At 41.4% G+C, this 17,358-nt stretch overlaps 1 protein-coding gene across 3 annotated transcripts; it reads left to right on the forward strand.

The window, feature by feature from the left end:
• The first annotated feature begins 725 nt into the window (after nucleotides 1-725).
• dyrk1aa (dual-specificity tyrosine-(Y)-phosphorylation regulated kinase 1A, a) lies at nucleotides 726-16,416 on the forward strand. 3 transcript variants are annotated; one of them, XM_058411644.1, is made up of 13 exons: nucleotides 726-1,398; nucleotides 3,112-3,224; nucleotides 3,400-3,469; nucleotides 7,981-8,177; nucleotides 8,473-8,592; nucleotides 8,736-8,924; nucleotides 9,044-9,191; nucleotides 9,539-9,825; nucleotides 10,065-10,211; nucleotides 11,045-11,185; nucleotides 11,377-11,680; nucleotides 12,276-12,397; nucleotides 12,767-16,416. In XM_058411644.1, exons 3-13 carry the CDS (start codon nucleotides 3,460-3,462, stop codon nucleotides 13,349-13,351), a joined length of 2,250 nt encoding a protein of 749 aa, XP_058267627.1. In that variant the 5' UTR covers nucleotides 726-1,398; nucleotides 3,112-3,224; nucleotides 3,400-3,459; the 3' UTR covers nucleotides 13,352-16,416. The 3 variants fall into 3 exon arrangements, with proteins under 3 accessions (XP_058267627.1, XP_058267628.1, XP_058267626.1); XM_058411645.1 differs by lacking the exon at nucleotides 3,112-3,224; XM_058411643.1 differs by lacking the exons at nucleotides 726-1,398; nucleotides 3,112-3,224; nucleotides 3,400-3,469 and having other exon boundaries at nucleotides 7,965-8,177.
• Nucleotides 16,417-17,358: the final 942 nt, after the last annotated feature.

Consider the following 17,358-nt stretch of genomic DNA (forward strand, 5'->3'; position numbering starts at 1 on the left):
AAATTGTTCCACGTGTTAATCAACAAAATAACATTGTAATATCTTTCTTTTTTTTAAATGTAAAATTAGCGAGGCACCACAAATGTGCCTTGATAAGTACAGTGATCATCTCTGCGTTCATGTTAGTCTGTTTTTTTCTTTCAAAAAGATGAATTACTATTCATTGTGATGACTGATCATCTGCCCTGTAATACACCGAGTAACATGCAGCAGGGCAGCGGATCCTCCCTGTGAATCAAACACACACCTTATCGTCATGCTATCAAACAGTTCAGAAGAAAAAGAAGAAGGCTGGGAGGATTTCTATACAACACTTGTGATTCAATTAAGAGTAATCACATTGTCTGGTAGAGAACTGGTTTCTCTGTTGTACTCACTGTTGAGTACCAGGAGGCTTTAAACAGCATAAAGGGGGCAATGATGAAAGCTTGAAACTGTCAAAATATGTTTATTACAGTAATATTGTTTATGTGACAATATATGCAATGTGCATCATGTTTTTTTTTTCCAGAGCTTTATCTGAAATAAGATCCAGTGACTGCCGCCATTTTATTAGACGATAAAACTGTATAAACTGTTTGCCCTGAAACTACCGGTTGCCCTGAACGTATTCTTAAATTTAGCCACGCCCTCCGAGAAGCACAATTGATTGGCAGTTTCTACGGCAACTCCAGGAACGTGTCTACGTCATGAGGTCATCCGGGAACTTGGCGGTTTGATTGACAGTCGTCATGGTAACGCTCTTACTCGGCTTCCATTTTGTTCCTTACTTTTTCTTCCGTGAAACATTTGAGGGCTGATTGCCGTTGTGGATATTAATCGCCTCGGATATATCAATCCGTTTGAATATCGAGCGAATCCACATCGCCTTTTTTTTTTTAATCGGGATGAGGTAGGGGACTGTAGTTCGATTACAGCGGCTGAAGCGGTTGGTCATGTCTGAGGTCCGCCGGGCCGGTCCGCTGCGCAGGTTTGGAACGCGCGCCATTTTGTAAAATTTACACAAAAAAGGAAGAAGTAGCTGGATGATGATGAGATCTCCCCCAAGAGACGCAGCTAGCTCGCCGTCGGTTAATATGTTATTTACGGTAATTATGAGTTTGAAATCCGTGTGTCTTGTAACGTTATTACGCGACGCGCGTCACTGACAGCCAATGCCTTCTCGACGAGGGTCAAAATGTAGCTGTATTTCTGATCGGATAAGTTTGTGTTGACGGAGAGGCGCTGTTGATTTGGAAAGGAGTTGACACAAAGTCAGACGACTCAGGGTTGAAGCTTCGTCGAACAATTAATACACGGGATTGTAAAAGAAGACCTCGGATTCTTCGCGGGGATCGTGTTTTAAAACATATAAGGATATTTTTTCCTCTCATCCACAGAGGGACACGTAGCAACAAGGTAAGTTGTGCTGCATGAGTGATGAGGAGCTAAAGGATGTTAGCAAGCTGTGTGGTAGCTCGCTGATTCCGATACATTGAGAAGAAGCAGAGAGCTAATGGTTTTTTTTTTTTTGCTAAGATTTCGCTACCGGGCGGATCAATAACTCTTCGATCTGTTTGTGTTTGTCGGTATGGCGCGAGCTTGTATCGAAATTACAATTTAGCGCAACATAAGCAGGATATGTGTCGTGGACGTTTATTTTATTATAAACGGAATGGTGTGGATTGTTATATATAAATATATATATAAATAAATATATATATATATATATATATATATATATATATATATATATATATATATATATATATATATATATATATATAAAATATTCCCCAGGCCGAGGTGCTGGTAACATTCATTAGCTAGCTAACGTTAGCAAGCTCAAAATAGCCAGCTAATTGTAACATTTTAGCTAGTTTGACTTTGTTTAATTGACCTAACTGTCATGACTTTGTGAAATTTGAGGTTTAATAACCGAGAGCTTGCTCCTCTGCGAGGCTGAACTTATTTTTTGCGTTAGCCTTTTGAGCGCGGTACTTAGCAGCCTAGCTAAGTTTAGTTAGCTAGCGTACTAGCTGAAGCGGGATTTTAGCCGGAGCTAGTCATGCTACCTGTGTGACAGCTTTCCTGGACTCACGGTAGACTGACGCGCTCAGACATTTACAGCCACAAACACGAATCAGGTCAGTGATCATTTCAGCAACCTGACTAATCTTGTAGGCACCTAGCTGCTGAAGATGTCGATGCTGTGAAACAGATTGGAACACGGCAAAGTTAAAGGGAGTTGTGAGTTTGGTGGTTGCAGGCTAGCGTTAACAACCTTGCCCGTTCCGTGTTGTCCAAATCTCGGTGCATTTTGTCCGCTATTCTTTTTAAACATATCCGTATGATGACTCAAATGTCGACATGGCTTAGTGGCTGTAACTACATTGTGCGTGTGTATTTTAACTATTTAGGAGTGTGAACTATGTGGATGATGCGATGTTTCGTTGCTTGGCTAACTGACCATCTGTGTGCAGCAGGTAGTCCATTTAAATTTGTGCTTTGGTTCAAGTCAAGAATTTGTATAATGATGTTCGTGCTTGATGAAAGTAGCTTAAAACGTCCTCAGGATTTAACATTGTGCTTGTTGCACTATGTGACCACACTCCTCGTTAGATCCCCTGTGTTTTTGTTTACATCTGGATCAATGCATGCAATCAAAGTGGAGGTTTTGTAAATGATCGGTGTGAGTCACTGCATTACTGAATCCTTCATCATCTCCAAATGATGCACTTTGTTTCTTCAACAGTGTATACTTCTGTGATGCTGATGTGTTTAGCAAGAGCTCACAGGCATTATTTTCATCCATGTGAATGTTAGTCTGCTAAGTTGCTTTTGCACAGCAAGTCTTAAAATAGTAAATATCCAGTGTAATACATGATATTCCTGCCGGGATATAGGGTTAATGTCTATTGCATAACACTTATAGGCGTTGCATAACACAACTCTCCCCTAACTAACTCAGGTTTGCTCTGTAGAAAGTTAGATTTGTAGTGCACATGCAAAGTGTCATGCTTGAACATTTTTCCAGCTCTACAAACGCACTTATTGTCCTAACTGCTTCTAAAAACACTTCTTAGTACTAATAGCTGGTTTAATACATGGCCCGTTCCATATTCCTTGCAGATCCACACCAATGATCGTGCAAGTTGAAGAGAAATTCGAACATCGACCGTTGAAAGACCCTGCTGAGGCATCAGGGCTTTTCTCACGTATATACAACTTCAAAGTTGGTTCAGGTACCCTGGGTTTCTTTTTTCCCCCCTCTATTTTCACTGAAGTAAGTCTTGAAATTCCCATCTTTAATAGGAAATGATGAGTTAGGCCTTTTATATGGTGCCATGAAAAAGCCTTCCTAAAAGGAATTAGAGGGAAATGTGATATTTAATAATATTTTCTGTTTTTCTCTTCTAGTGAACTGTGGTTTGCAGATGGACTCCTCTGCCAGGATGATATGAGATTTGCCAGAGGACGATGCATACAGGTTAGCCAATCTTCCTTCTGGTCCGTCGCGAGGCATCCTTGCTGCTAGTATTGGGATGGGTTTGTAAGGAGAATCTGTGCATATTTGCTTTCCCTTTGTTATTAGACCACGAGAAATATGCAGTGAAAGGACTTTACAACCGCTCAGGTTAAGTTTGCGTCCGTAGAACAGGATCAGATCCATGTGTGACTGTGATCTGTGTAATCACACAGGGGTCCTCATGGGTTTATACCGAGTCTAGAAAAGAGATTTCTTTTGTACGCCCAAAGCTGAGCATGCATTTGCCAGCCTTTTATTATAAGTGTGTGTTGGTGCTTGGGAGAGTTGTTAGGAACATGATGCCAGGTTTCTTGTGTTCAGATGAATCTGTGCCACTCAGTGTGCTATGTTGTTTGCTGTGGAAGCATTCAGAGATGCAGCCTTATCCATGCTGGACTTCCTGAGCCTTATTTAAAAATGTCCTGGAGTCCATCCAGCCTATCAGACCATAAATGTCTCTTTGATTAGTAAAAGAACTGCAAGTGTTACTTATTTGTGATCAGGGGGTCATTTCTAGCTGTAGAGTAAATCAGCTTTGCATGAAGTTCTCTATTTAGGGCAAACACACTCCTCAACTATAAATGTTTAAAAATATAGGCCATGCTCCCTCCTGGCAGCTGCCGCACATTTTCTGCTCCTGTCTCCAGGGTCAGCTATCCCGAGTTCCTTTCTCGGAGAAACTGATTCCGGGTTCCTAACCCGTGAGCTTTTCTGTCAGCAAATACTGTGTTAAACTGTGCTGGGAAATGTGTCAAAGTGCAATGCAATTTCATGCCTGTTACCCGTTTTCCTATTGGTTCGTGCGCCGGCGCTTTGCCCTAGCAACAAAAGTGGGTTATTTGCATACGCTTTCCCGATTGGCTCCCACTCCTGCACGGCAGCCAATGGCTCTCCGTCTTCCTGGTGGTAGGCTATGCTAATGAGGCACTGTTGCTGGGGGTTGAGAGGCGCCGGTTGCCAGTGTGCTTCTGGTGCATTGTGACTGCCTGGTGAGAGACGGTGATAAATGAGGACTTAATGATCTGCACAATTCCCTTTCACTGCAGACACGTTCAATGTTTCAAAATGCCGCTCTTGACAACGTACGCCAGAGTGTGTGGCTATGTTAAATCGAGCAGGTGAAATCAGATTGCTACAGACCGACCACAGGCAGTCGGTGAACTTCTTGTTTTGTTTCATTGTTTGCTTTGCGTGATTTCTCGCCGAATCCCCCTGTGCTCAGCTGAAATACAGACTCCCTCGCAGCTCCTTTTGTGCCCCCTTCTTCTTAAACAATATTCAGTTCAGAAATACATATTTGTTGGAAGCTCTTCAGTAAACCTAACAAACATCACCTCTGAATGCCAGGTGACTTAACTGTTAACGTGTATGGCCACGCCATCTCATTTGTGTGATACAGTGTGCTTCAATAATATGTAGGAATTGTAGGGATGCTGGAGGATGGTTCGAGCTATGGGCGGGTGTGTGTGTTCGTTCCAAGTATAGATCCTGTGGTACTGTTGTTGAGCTCTTTGGTTTGGAGAGTGATAGAGAACCAGCTGAGTCATACACACACACACACACACACACTTCGCTCCAGTTGCGCTTGCTCTCTCCCTCATGTTATACAATGGCACCTGGCAAAAGAGTGTGTGGCTGAGAGTGTATGGTTTCTCTTGTAGAAACTACTCTTTATGCTGTTCATATAGACTGTACTGTCTGCCTCCAGTATTCTGACCGTGTGAATACGATATGAACAATTATTAGACGTTAGTTTTATATGCTTAACATGCCAATGTGCAATACTTTATCGGTCTTATATAAGCGAACTTCCCATGTTTCTTGATTTACATGCAGTTTAGGCTATATGTTGGTAAAAACCTCATCACTGCTAACGTAAGATCCTTAAGGAATACAGAAAAGTATTGAACCTGTTCACAAAAAAAGTAAGGATTAAAGTAATGTTTAAGTAAGCTTATTTTTATTCTGTTCACAAATTGAAAAATCAGTAGTTTCTGAAGGCATGCACTAAATTACTTAAATAAATATATATATTATATATATATTTTATGTATATAATGTATGTATATGTGATGTGCAGTTTGGCAAAACCTTTCTTGGCTCTAAGAACCACAACCAAAAACTACTTCTTGGAGCCAAGATAACTGCACCTCACCTTTTGTTTTCCAGGTGAAAGTGAGCTTTTTTCAGACTTTCAAGACAAGGTTTTTCACTTTTATCTCATGACCATTCATAAGTTTTCATACTTGCAATTTTTATATATTCGTAATAAGTTACAGGCGTGTATGCGGCCAATTTAACGTTTACTATTGGTTGAATTGAACACGTAAAACTTTTTTTTGTTGTTTTTTAATGTGTAGATTTCATTTTGTCAAGTAGTTTGTCATCATGTTAACACTTAAAATAGCATTTAACTCTGCTTTATGGGTTTTAAAAAAATGCCAAATGTTTGTGAGCAAATGTAAAATAATAATACAGATGTTTACTGTAGAGATGTCTTCAAATATCGCAGAAAATGTTTGGAAAGACTTTAAGAAATGATTGTTTCCTTTTTATGGAGAAAGTCCCAGAAGTCTACAGTTCCGAGATTATTTAACTTGTCCATTCTTCATTTTTTGGTCTGAAGTCTCATCATATGCAGGTGACTGGGGACATAATAACCATGAAACAATTGGGAACAAGTACTGATCTCGGATTTCTGTAAGGAAACTCGTGTTTGGCTTCTGTGTATGGATTTATCCTTGCTGCCATACGGCAATATTTGAAGTAATATTTGAAGCTGGTGGCTAGGTTGACATTCACATATAGTAAATGTTGTAAATACATCTCCTCATCGTGGCACCTGTTAGTGGGTGGGATATATTAGGCAGCAAGTCAACATTTTGTCCTCAAAGTTGATGTGCTGGAAGCAGGAGAAATGGACAAGCGTAAGGATTTGAGCGAGTTTGACAAGGGCCAAAGTGTGATGGCTAGACCACTGGATCAGAGAATCTCCAAAACTGCAGCTCTCGTGGGGTGTTCCTGGTCTGCAGTGGTCAGTATCTATCAAAAGTGGTCCAAGGAAGGAACAGTGATGAACTGGTGACAGGGTCATGGGCGGCCAAGGGTCATTGATGCATGTGGGGAGCGAAGGCTGGCCCGTGTGATCCGATCCAACAGACGATCTACTGTTGCTCAGATTCCTGAAGAAGTTAATGCTGGTTCTGATAGAAAGGTGTCAGAATACACAGTGCATGATGGGTCAGGGCTGTTTTGGCAGCAAAAGGGGGACCAACACATTATTAGACAGGTGTTATGCCTGGTCAGTGTATATCTTTGACATGTGGCTTGAAATGTACCAAAGTGGCTTTAAATAGCAAAAGTTACCCCCCACCCCCTTTTTTGTAATAAACAAACTCTTGCCCACCTTGGTGTATATATTTGGTAGTCACATTATTAAAGCATAATGAGTGGTTCTTTGGTGATAAATTGTTAACAGTTTAATACTTAACATTCTTTGTAAACAAATGTTGATATAAATGTTGACCGAGGAAATGCAGCATTAATTACAAACTCTGTATGTAAGTAAATGTATTATGTTTAGTTTTTCATTTATTTATTGAATCTTTTCTTTTCTCTTCTGAGACTCCTATATCAGTTTTCTATCACACATGAAAAAAAATAAGTAAAAACGTGTATCGGATCTGCTTTTGAGGGACTGAAGCAAATGCTGGGCGTATTCTTGTAACAAAAGCATGATCACACACTCCTGTTTTAGGTCTGTGTTTTTTTGGATGTGCTGTAACCTGATCTGTAGTTACGGAGGCAGACTCGTCTCGCGAAAGAACATATTAGACCTTCCCGGCATTTGGCACATAGCACGTTCAATTATGTTGTGATGTAGCGTATCTTTGGTCTGTTTCAAGCGAGGAGTTATGAGAGATGACAATAGCAGCCTTCATCTTAATTTTACCTCTAGAGGGCACTAACTGGGCTTTATGGCTATTGTTTGGGTCACCATAAACCCATACTATGTTGGTATAGCGATTTTGTTTCTGGATTGCCTGGGTTCCTTGCTGTGATGCAGGTCATGAAGGACTGGATTACAGGCAGTCGGGATGGTTATTAGAGTAGGAGGGAATACCCAAAACATGCAGGTGTGCTTCAGGAAGGAACAGTACATTAAGGCGTGTAAGCTTAAATATATAATTATTTAATTTAGTTTTTTTTTTCTTGCAGTCACTTACATCCTCGTATTCTGGTTGTATTTAAGGCCTCAAGTTGTTTTTTAAAGTATATAAACGGGGGGATAGTAATACCAATTTTCTATTGTTATTGAGGTATTGTATTCATCTGCAGTTCAGCTGACACCGGCATAATGTTAAGTGTGTTAGTGTGTTTTTGGTAATGTAATACTGATAATACACAGTGTGATTGTACTTATTTGATCTCTTGGCTCCATTATCCTGATTCTGTAATGTGTGTCATTATAGGAGGAGAGACCTCAGCATGCAAACCCTCGTCTGTCCGGCTTGCTCCCTCGTTTTCGTTCAATGCGGCAGATGTGCAGATGGCTGCGCAGACGCCCCATTCTCACCCGCCATTCAGTGACGGCCACCAGGCAAGCGCTGACGCGCCGGCCCCCGTGCTGCCCTACGGCCCACAGGCCCCGCAGCTCAACACCACCCAGGTACACAGATGCACCACATACATGAGGCCTTTACCACGCTGATGTACTTACTATACATGATTCTATGATAATATATTTATGTTCAGTTTTATATGATTCAAAGTCTGTGCACTTAGACCAGGTTTCCAATTCAGCACACATTCCCTGTGATGTGGAACTACACTCACACAATTAATCCATTCTGTAGCCCCTTATACATCTCTTAATTAAAACTACCTTTAACCTTTTTTTTTTTTTTTTAACGCTGGAAAGTTTGATATGATGAGTGTATGTCTTTGTGTGTGTTATTGATCAGGTGACTGCTGATGTGGTGATGTTACAAAGGCGGATCCCCCAATGCTTTCGGGATCCAGCCACAGCCCCCTTAAGAAAGCTCTCTATTGAATTGATCAAAACTTACAAACACATCAATGAGGTGAGGGCACTCCCCAACACTACTCACATGAATATGAAAGGCATATATATTTAGCTAACGTGGATTCTTTCATTTTTGAAAAGAACTGTAAACGTCTATATGTGGATTGGTGATTAGCTGATATGGGTATTTCCTGCCTTCAGGTTTACTATGCAAAAAAGAAGCGGCGGCATCAACAGGGCCAAGGGGAAGATTCAAGTAATAAGAAGGAGAGGAAAATCTACAATGACGGTTATGACGACGATAACTTCGACTACATTGTTAAAAATGGCGAGAAATGGTTGGATCGCTATGAAATTGATTCATTAATAGGCAAAGGCTCCTTCGGACAGGTGGGTCTGACTTATGCAGATTTCAATAGAAAGACATGATTCAGTAGTACAGGATAAGCCAATTTTGCATGGTCATAAACCAACTTTCACTGACTCTAGTATTTGTTTCCTGCTGGCAGGTTGTGAAGGCCTATGATCGCTTGGAGCAGGAGTGGGTTGCCATCAAGATTATAAAGAATAAAAAGGCTTTTCTGAACCAAGCACAGATTGAAGTACGGCTCCTGGAGCTCATGAACAAGCATGATACCGAGATGAAGTACTACATAGGTAATGAATGTCATTGTCATTATCAGTGTTATGTACCCCATGCTGAGAATATGCACTCTGAGGTGACAAACTGTAACTAACTACAGTATTAGATAAAACTACTAGATACTGTTTTATTATAGGCAAAAGAATATAAGCTTAGCTAAAAATTTTTTGATGGCTTATGGTGCCATCTAGTGTTTGTGGTGAAAATTTGTGCACGAATAGGCTTGGTCACCAAGTGTATATATTTTAACTAACCATTTGTTGTTTCTTCTATAATTTAAATAATTGTCTAGATTTTCTGTGTAATATATTTATGATCAAGACATTGACATCCATTTTCCGCCATTGTTCCATGTTTCTAGTTCACCTAAAGCGGCACTTCATGTTTCGTAACCACCTCTGTCTGGTGTTCGAGATGCTGTCCTACAACCTGTATGACCTGCTTCGTAACACAAATTTCCGTGGGGTATCGCTAAACTTGACGCGGAAGTTTGCGCAGCAGCTGTGCACTGCACTGCTCTTCTTGGCCACACCTGAGCTCAGCATCATCCACTGTGACCTCAAGCCTGAGAACATCCTGCTCTGCAACCCCAAGCGATCAGCCATCAAGATCGTTGATTTTGGCAGCTCCTGCCAGTTGGGACAACGGGTGTGTGGCTAGCGCCTAAGGGGCATTGGTTATTTTGTTTATTTTTATATAATCTTATTTATTTTTTATTTATATGTATTTTTTAATATTTATTTTGCTTTTGCCAGATTTAACCAGTTTGCCTTTGTCAAGTGCTGACATACTAAATAATGATCAGAATTAAATGGGTAAACTTCAATAGACAAAGGGAAACTTATTTGTTCTAAATTAACGTAATGAATTTTTTCCTATGGCCTCAGATATACCAGTATATTCAGAGCCGCTTCTACCGCTCCCCTGAGGTGTTGCTGGGCATGCCATATGACCTGGCTATAGATATGTGGTCACTGGGCTGCATTCTGGTGGAGATGCACACCGGAGAGCCTCTGTTCAGTGGAGCCAATGAGGTACACTTTATTAGAATGTGTATGTAATCTATAGGGACTGTAGAAAGGATTAAATGTCTTAACATCTTGTTCACTTTTTTATTTAGTATGTTTGATTGGTGAAGTAGTTTATTCGCAATATAACACAGTCATCTTATTTCTCTCTCCACCTCTTCAGAAACTATTATCGCTGTACATTCACATTTCTGGCATTTGGTTGATGTACTTTTCCAGAGCAACTTACCTTTTATCGAATTATTTTGTACAACTGAGCTCTTGAGGGTTAAGGACCTTGCTCAAGGGCCCAGCAGTGGCAGTTTGGTGCCAGTCCAAGATCTGCAAATTCTCCCATAAGTTGCGCATAGTGTTTTATGATGTATTTCTTTGTACTGAGGAAGAAAAAAAAAACATTTACGTGAGAATTACTTGACACGACTCTGTTAAAACTACTAGAGCTACACATTATCGTTAAACCACTAATGAGAAGAGAGACAAAAGGGAATGTGTCTCTGAAGCTGTGTTTATGTAGCTTTACCCAGCTCATCAAAACTGGAACAGTATAGTCAAGTGTTTCTGCAAAGTACATTCGTACCATAGATGTAATTTGCCAAAACATTTGACTAATAAATTACTGAATGTGTTCTGTAAAGAAACTTCATTTGGATTTTCTAGCAACTAAACTTGGACTTGCATTATACGTGAGTTTTGAGTGAACATGTGTTTATAGTAAACACACATATACTACAGACAAAGTAGATATTGGTGCTTCCCCTTCCCTCATTTATTAGCAAGGAATGTTATTTTCATAATGCAGAAAATGAAAGTGGTTCTTTTTTTTTTTTTTTTTTTGGCAGGTGGACCAAATGAATAAAATAGTGGAAGTTTTGGGGGTCCCTCCCAGTCATATACTGGACCAGGCGCCAAAAGCAAGGAAGTTCTTTGAGAAGATGTCTGATAGCACGTGGTGCACAAAGAAGACCAAAGATGGAAAAAGGGTGTGTTTCCCATCAAGTGTTTCCTCATATATGAAGCCATATTTCACGGATGACTTTACCTAGCTTATCTGTAGCATTAGAGGCTTTCAGACATCACTGATCTTTTGATAATTGCACACATCTGTTTCTTTTTTACTGAGTGCTACTTCTGTGTTTTTGAATAATAACTCTGTAATAATAACTTTTTGTAGTATAAGCCGGCAGGCTCACGTAAACTGCACAATATCCTGGGTGTGGAGGCCGGGGGCCCAGGCGGCCGGAGAGCAGGCGAGTCGGGCCATGCTGTTGCAGACTATCTAAAATTCAAGGACCTGATCTTGCGGATGCTGGACTATGACCCGAAGAGCCGCATCCAACCATACTATGCGCTGCAGCACAGCTTCTTCAAGAAGACAGCCGATGAGGGCACCAACACCAGCAGCAGTGTGTCCACAAGCCCTGCACTGGAGCAGTCTCAATCCTCTGGAACCACATCCAGCACCTCCTCCAGCTCCGGTACACCATTACAGACTTTGCACTCATTATTAGTATGGCTTTCTAATCCGACTCATTTAAGGTTGATCCTGCACTCTGGTGCCACATTCCGACTGATAAGATAGACAAAGACAAAAAATCCAATGTAAGACGGCGGCACTATATACGCTCATGTTTACTGACATGAACTCGTGCTTTTGCCTTTACTGCAGGTGTCTGTCTTGTTCTTTTTTTTGCTCTTTGCTGTTGTCTGATATGACAACTGTTGCAGTGGATTTTTCTGACAGTGTATTATACTGTGTCAGTCTGTTATCTTTCTTCTTTGACACAGATTTTGACATTAACCATCAGTTTTTCACTCTAGTGTGTTTGAAGACTTCAGTGAATCAAAACTAGTAAGGATGTATTGTCTAGCTTGTACAGCATGCAACAGGATCCATGTCACTGAAGCCTCTAGTGCCTTGTCAGTTTCAGTGTTTCTAGAGCCCAAAGAATGTCAAAGCTGCATTCAACAGTATCCCATTTGTATCCATTATATACAACATCTAATTTGTCATAGCCTTTTATGAATCTAATGGGTTCCACAGAGAGTTAATTGTTTTTGATTCATTTGCAGGAGGTTCTTCTGGAACGAGCACCAGTGGGCGTGCCCGCTCTGATCCCACCCATCAGCATCGGCTAAGTGGAGGCCATTTCAGTGCTGCAGTAGGCATGGACTGCCACAACCTCTGCCCTCAGGTATAAACGTACAAGCACACACTTCTTACTTAGCCTCAGTGATCATGGTCATGACTTCAGACTCCCATTATGGATGCTAATTTAATTGATATCAGTTAACTTGACTTGATATTGAGTATTGTAATAGCAAGGCAGCTGGACTTGTGTTACAGTCTTAAATATGTTGTTCCACTTTGGCAATTCACAATGAAGCCTTTTGGATTTAAAGAAATCTGTAAGAAATGTTGTGCACAGATATAAATGGATAAGAGGCAGATACAACCATGTATAATTATTCGAATATCGTGTCAGGATAAATGTTGTTGTTAAACCAGCTCCAGTTTTCTGTTGATGGCCTAATTTTGTATTTTTATTTTGTGTGTGTCTCAGGCAAGGCAGGCGTTCGGGCCCTCCTTGGGTTGGGTTGGTGGAGATGGGCTCCAACAGGCAGCCGGAGAGACTCATCCAGTCCAAGAGACCACGTTCCACTTGCCTCCCCACCAGCCCAAACCTCTCCACCCACACAGCTCTCATCACCATCACCACCATCCCCATGCCCATCACGGCCAGCACGGGCAAGGCCCGGCACGCCCACGCCCTCGCATCTACTCGCCCTCACACAGCGGCGCCTCCACGCAGGACTCCATGGAGGTGTCGCATGGCCACCTGTCCATGACCTCGCTGTCTTCCTCGGCCTCGTCCTCATCTACGTCCTCATCGTCTACAGGCAACCACCACCATCACCACCCACACCAGGCCTACCAGAGTCGCCCGCTGCCACTGGGCATAGGCTACGGGCATGCCTTTTCCAACCCACGCCAGGAAACGGGCACAGCCGGACACGCTGCATACCCACTCTCTACGAACTCGGGCTACATAGCCGAGACTCATATGGGCCTGCGCCAGGGCCTGGACCGTGAGGACTCACCCATGGCTGGTGTATGCGTGCAGCAGAGCTCGGTGGCCAGCTCCTGACTACGCTGAGAGGACCGCTTTTTCCCCCCTCTGTGTGTGTGGTTTTTAAAAAAAAAAAAAAAACGCTGGTGGTTTTTTTTTTTTTTTTTTTTTTTTTTTTCCTTTCTTTCTTTCTTTTTCTTTTTTTTTTTCCGAAAAAGTGCATAGAGATTAAAAAGCTGCTGTAAAAGAGAAGGGAGATGACGACTGACGCCACATGTGCGCTCAAAACTCCTCTCTGCTCACTTGCTGGAGGCCTCTGTTTCAGTCAGTTACCAGTTACCTTTTTTTGTTTTGTTGGGTTGGAATGTTTTTCAACTGAATTTCATTTTATTATTAAAAAAAAAAAAGATATAATCATACATTTATTCCTTTTCACTCAGCTCTTTTTAAATTGAGTATTAACATATGCACCTTCCTGGCAGCCAAGAAATTAGGTTTCCATTTAAGGTCTGGAAGAAGGTCCAGTGGTCTTGGAGATGGACGTTTCTCTGGCTGTAGTCACCAGAAATGCAATGTGTTATAAAACAAGAAAAAATCTTCATCTACGGTTACTCTTACAACTGCCGTTTTGTTTCCTTTTTTCTTTTCTTTTCAACAGGCTTGTTTGTTGGATGTCATTTTTCCCTTCATGTGCAGTTCTCTGATTTGAGTTTAGCAGAGCAGCAGCACTAGAGAGAGCAGGCATGCTGTGTAGAGGGTGCAGTCTTGCGAGTGTCTCCTTTAAAAGGCAGAGTGTGGGGTGTCTCTCCCATAGAGGGTGCAGTTTTGCAGCGCTCCTGAGCTGTGTGTGTCCCAGAGCAGCAGTGTTCGCTGGTGTTTCTGTGCGGTGACGCGCTCTAGAGTGGGCAGTGGAGGGGGCAGGAGCCTGGTACTGGGCAGCGGTGGACAGCATGTTTGAAAAATGGCCTTATCACGCACTGAATGAAGAGAAGCTGGACATTTACCCTTAAACTGGGGAAAATAGCTTTCCTGTATTTTTTAAAATCTGGAATAAACATAAGTCTTTACACACGATAAATAGGAAACAGAGTATGAGAATGGTTATTCGAGGCCTTCCTTATCTAGAAATCTACTATTTGGGAGTCTTTTGTTTTGTTTTTGCTGGCCTTGTGAATTCACAGAAGTAGTATTGCAAGTTGAATGGAAACCGCTACTACCGTGTCCCTTACTGCTTTTTTTTTTTTTTTGGCCTTCCCTTCTTTGCTTTATTTTAATTTTGTTGTTTTTCGGCATGTAATTTACTTTAAAGCCTCTGCACATTTCCCCCCACCCCACCCTTGAAATCTTACCATGCAGATGTTTGTGTGACTGCTTATTTTGCCTCACAATTATGCTGTGAATTTTAGGAGAGTTTATTTTCCCTTTTGATAATTTATTGTACCAAAGCAGTTTTTTTATAGCACATAGATGTCTGTAACCAATAATGTAGCAGTTGTGCACTTTGAAACAAGGTGTATCAGATTTTTTTTAAATGTCAGTAAAATGGCTGTATCTATTGCTTTATTGAAACTGGAACTGTTGTTAATGCGGCATATTTACTGAGAGCTGGATCCCGAACAGTATCCATATTTTTTTTTTTTTTTTTGCGTTCCTTTTTGAAACAGGAAAACAACGTAATACAACTGAAACACAATTCTTGTGTTGTAGAATTTAGTTTTGCTTCATTCTGTGAGGTGGAGGGAGGGTCGATGCCCATGCCGTTGGCTGCTCTGCGGGTTCCAGAGCTCCAGGGTGGCCACTGAGCAAGTCAACGTGAGGACAAGGAGAAGCGGTGCGCTTGCGTAATCCAGTTAGAGGTGCCTCATTATCTGGGTTCCACTGCCTTAAGTGTACAGCACCGTGCTCTCATGAACAAACTGTGCGGAAAGTGTACCGAGCAAAACTCGCAGCCCCTGCCTGCTCAGCACGTGATGTGTGCGCTCAGATCCAACAATCGCAAGCTCAGATGAAACGAGTTATTCCCGATCGGGCTCTAGGTGGCTCAGGAGCTGGGGTTGATCTGTGTGAGCACAGCCTGGTCTACTAAAGTCGTCTCCTTGTTGCTCTTACTTTTTCTTTTTCACACTTTCGCTGAAGGTATCTTCATAACCCCGTCCTGCTTTCATGCTCCCTCTCTTGCTCTCTCCATGTGAGTGTGATTGATGCCTATAAATACAAGGTAAATGGTCCTATAGGGTTCTTGTTCTTGGCCAGCAGCAAAGGACAGCTAATGGGAGGAGTCCATGAAAAACCCAGGCTTCAGGTGTTTACTTTGTGACCCCATTTTAATAGCTGAAATAGAATTTATGTACATATTTATATTTTTTTAAATAAAGGAAGTTTAGAACTCACTACTTTTTTCCTAATGGTATTTTGAGTACATTTAAGTCAGCTTGGTGACCATGCAGTGGAACTCTGTGGTAGTCAAATGGGTATCAGTGCTTCCAGCCCAAAGTAGTTGACAATGCCAGTACAAATGCAAAACTCTAGGGTTTTAATCTAACAAGAGAGTAGATCTTCATACCTTAAATGTAATAGACAGGGTATAGTGTGTGGATGTGTGTCTACAAATCCGAATGACGGCAGTGTTTTCATATATTCGTATACATAAGAGATTATGTATGCCTAGTACAGGAGATATTTTTGTTGTGTTAATTTGGCACACGCTTCAATAAATGGGTCCATGTGAAAACTGAATGTAGGCTATTGCTGGAGGTGCATGTAGCAAAGTGCACAGCGGTCTTTTTCAACAGTCCGAACCGCGCATCCTCGAAAAACATCGGCTCTTCACTCCGAGTCCCATAACTGCGACTACCCCAGGACGAGCGCCCCACTGCGGCTTTCCCCTCCCTGCCCCGATCCCTGGCCCCCAGGCCTCCACACCCACTTTAGAGTCTCCACATCTCCTCCCTTTGGTTCCAGGACATCTGGTGTGCACTGCAGAGCTGAACAGCATGACAGAAGGATAAGTACCTTTTATCCACAGATTGTACTATCAGGACTTTCTGTGTTAAGTAAAATGTTACTGAGAGGCAAAAATGGACAAACCCTTTGTACTATATTCAAGCGGTCTTATGTATGACATAAAAAAGTTGCTTAACTTTTGCTTGTCTCTTGTTTTTCTATTGTGCCTAACTTTTAGATTCAGATTCAGATGTTTCTTCTAGTGGTCTTTGTAACAGCAAGCAAGAAGAGACCAGGGTCCTTGGAGGCCTACGTTCATTTTGCCTGTGATGTGATGTAAAGGATATAAAAATAATAGGTTGATCCTGGACTGCCATTCTTCACAGGTGAAAATCTCTAAAAGGGTCATTAAATTGCAGGATCATTAGTATATTGTTTTAAAAGTGTTATTTTTATCTTTTAGCAACTTGGTTTCTACAAAATCCTTCTTACTAACTTAAAATATTCCTCAGGACTTCCCTGAGGTGGCAGAAATGTGTTTGGAAGGGGGGTTTCCAGGTTTAGAGCTGCAAACCCATATAGAGTCAATTCCGTCAAGCTTTCAAGGAATTCTACATGGGGAATAAAAGCACAAGCTATATACTTGCTGAGCAGTCAGTGATGTAAGATGATATAGAAAGAATATTTTGTAAAATATTTGAATATAGCAAACCAAAGTACCAGGTTTGTCTGAACTGCTTTCACAACACAGGATGCAGTGGTCAAGATGGCAGATATCGTAGACAATTTGTTTTAAAGAAAACAACCACCATTAGATAGTTTAAAAAACTCACTTGCATACGAAAATTTCTATAATGCATCTAAGCTGGCAAAGCTGGATTTTTCAGCTGAGTCACATAACTCGCTTACTTTTCTAAAGACTTGTGTTGAATTTGAGCACTTTGGAAAATTAGAAAACAAGTGCATAAGTTTGTGCATTTGTTTTCCTTCTGCTCCTCGATCTTAGTTATGCTGACTTGATTGTCTGAAGTGGAATGGGGAAAAAAAACAATAAAGTGAAATTAAACACAAGATGTTAAAGTAAGGGGAAAGCCCAGAACAAGGCGATGAGAATATTCCTTGTGGGGAAGTCAAGAAGGCTT

The sequence above is a fragment of the Hemibagrus wyckioides genome, linkage group LG16 (genome assembly GCF_019097595.1).
Source record: "Hemibagrus wyckioides isolate EC202008001 linkage group LG16, SWU_Hwy_1.0, whole genome shotgun sequence".
Classification (NCBI taxonomy): Eukaryota; Metazoa; Chordata; class Actinopteri; order Siluriformes; family Bagridae; genus Hemibagrus; species Hemibagrus wyckioides.

Bases quoted from the DNA above. Each gene is read 5' to 3' on its own strand.
- dyrk1aa (XM_058411643.1), top strand. From the start codon at position 7,965: ATGTGTGTCATTATAGGAGGAGAGACCTCAGCATGCAAACCCTCGTCT. The intron at 9,826-10,064 runs GTGTGTGGCTAG...CTATGGCCTCAG, and splicing joins CCTGCCAGTTGGGACAACGG to ATATACCAGTATATTCAGAG. The intron at 12,398-12,766 runs GTATAAACGTAC...TGTGTGTCTCAG, and splicing joins GCCACAACCTCTGCCCTCAG to GCAAGGCAGGCGTTCGGGCC.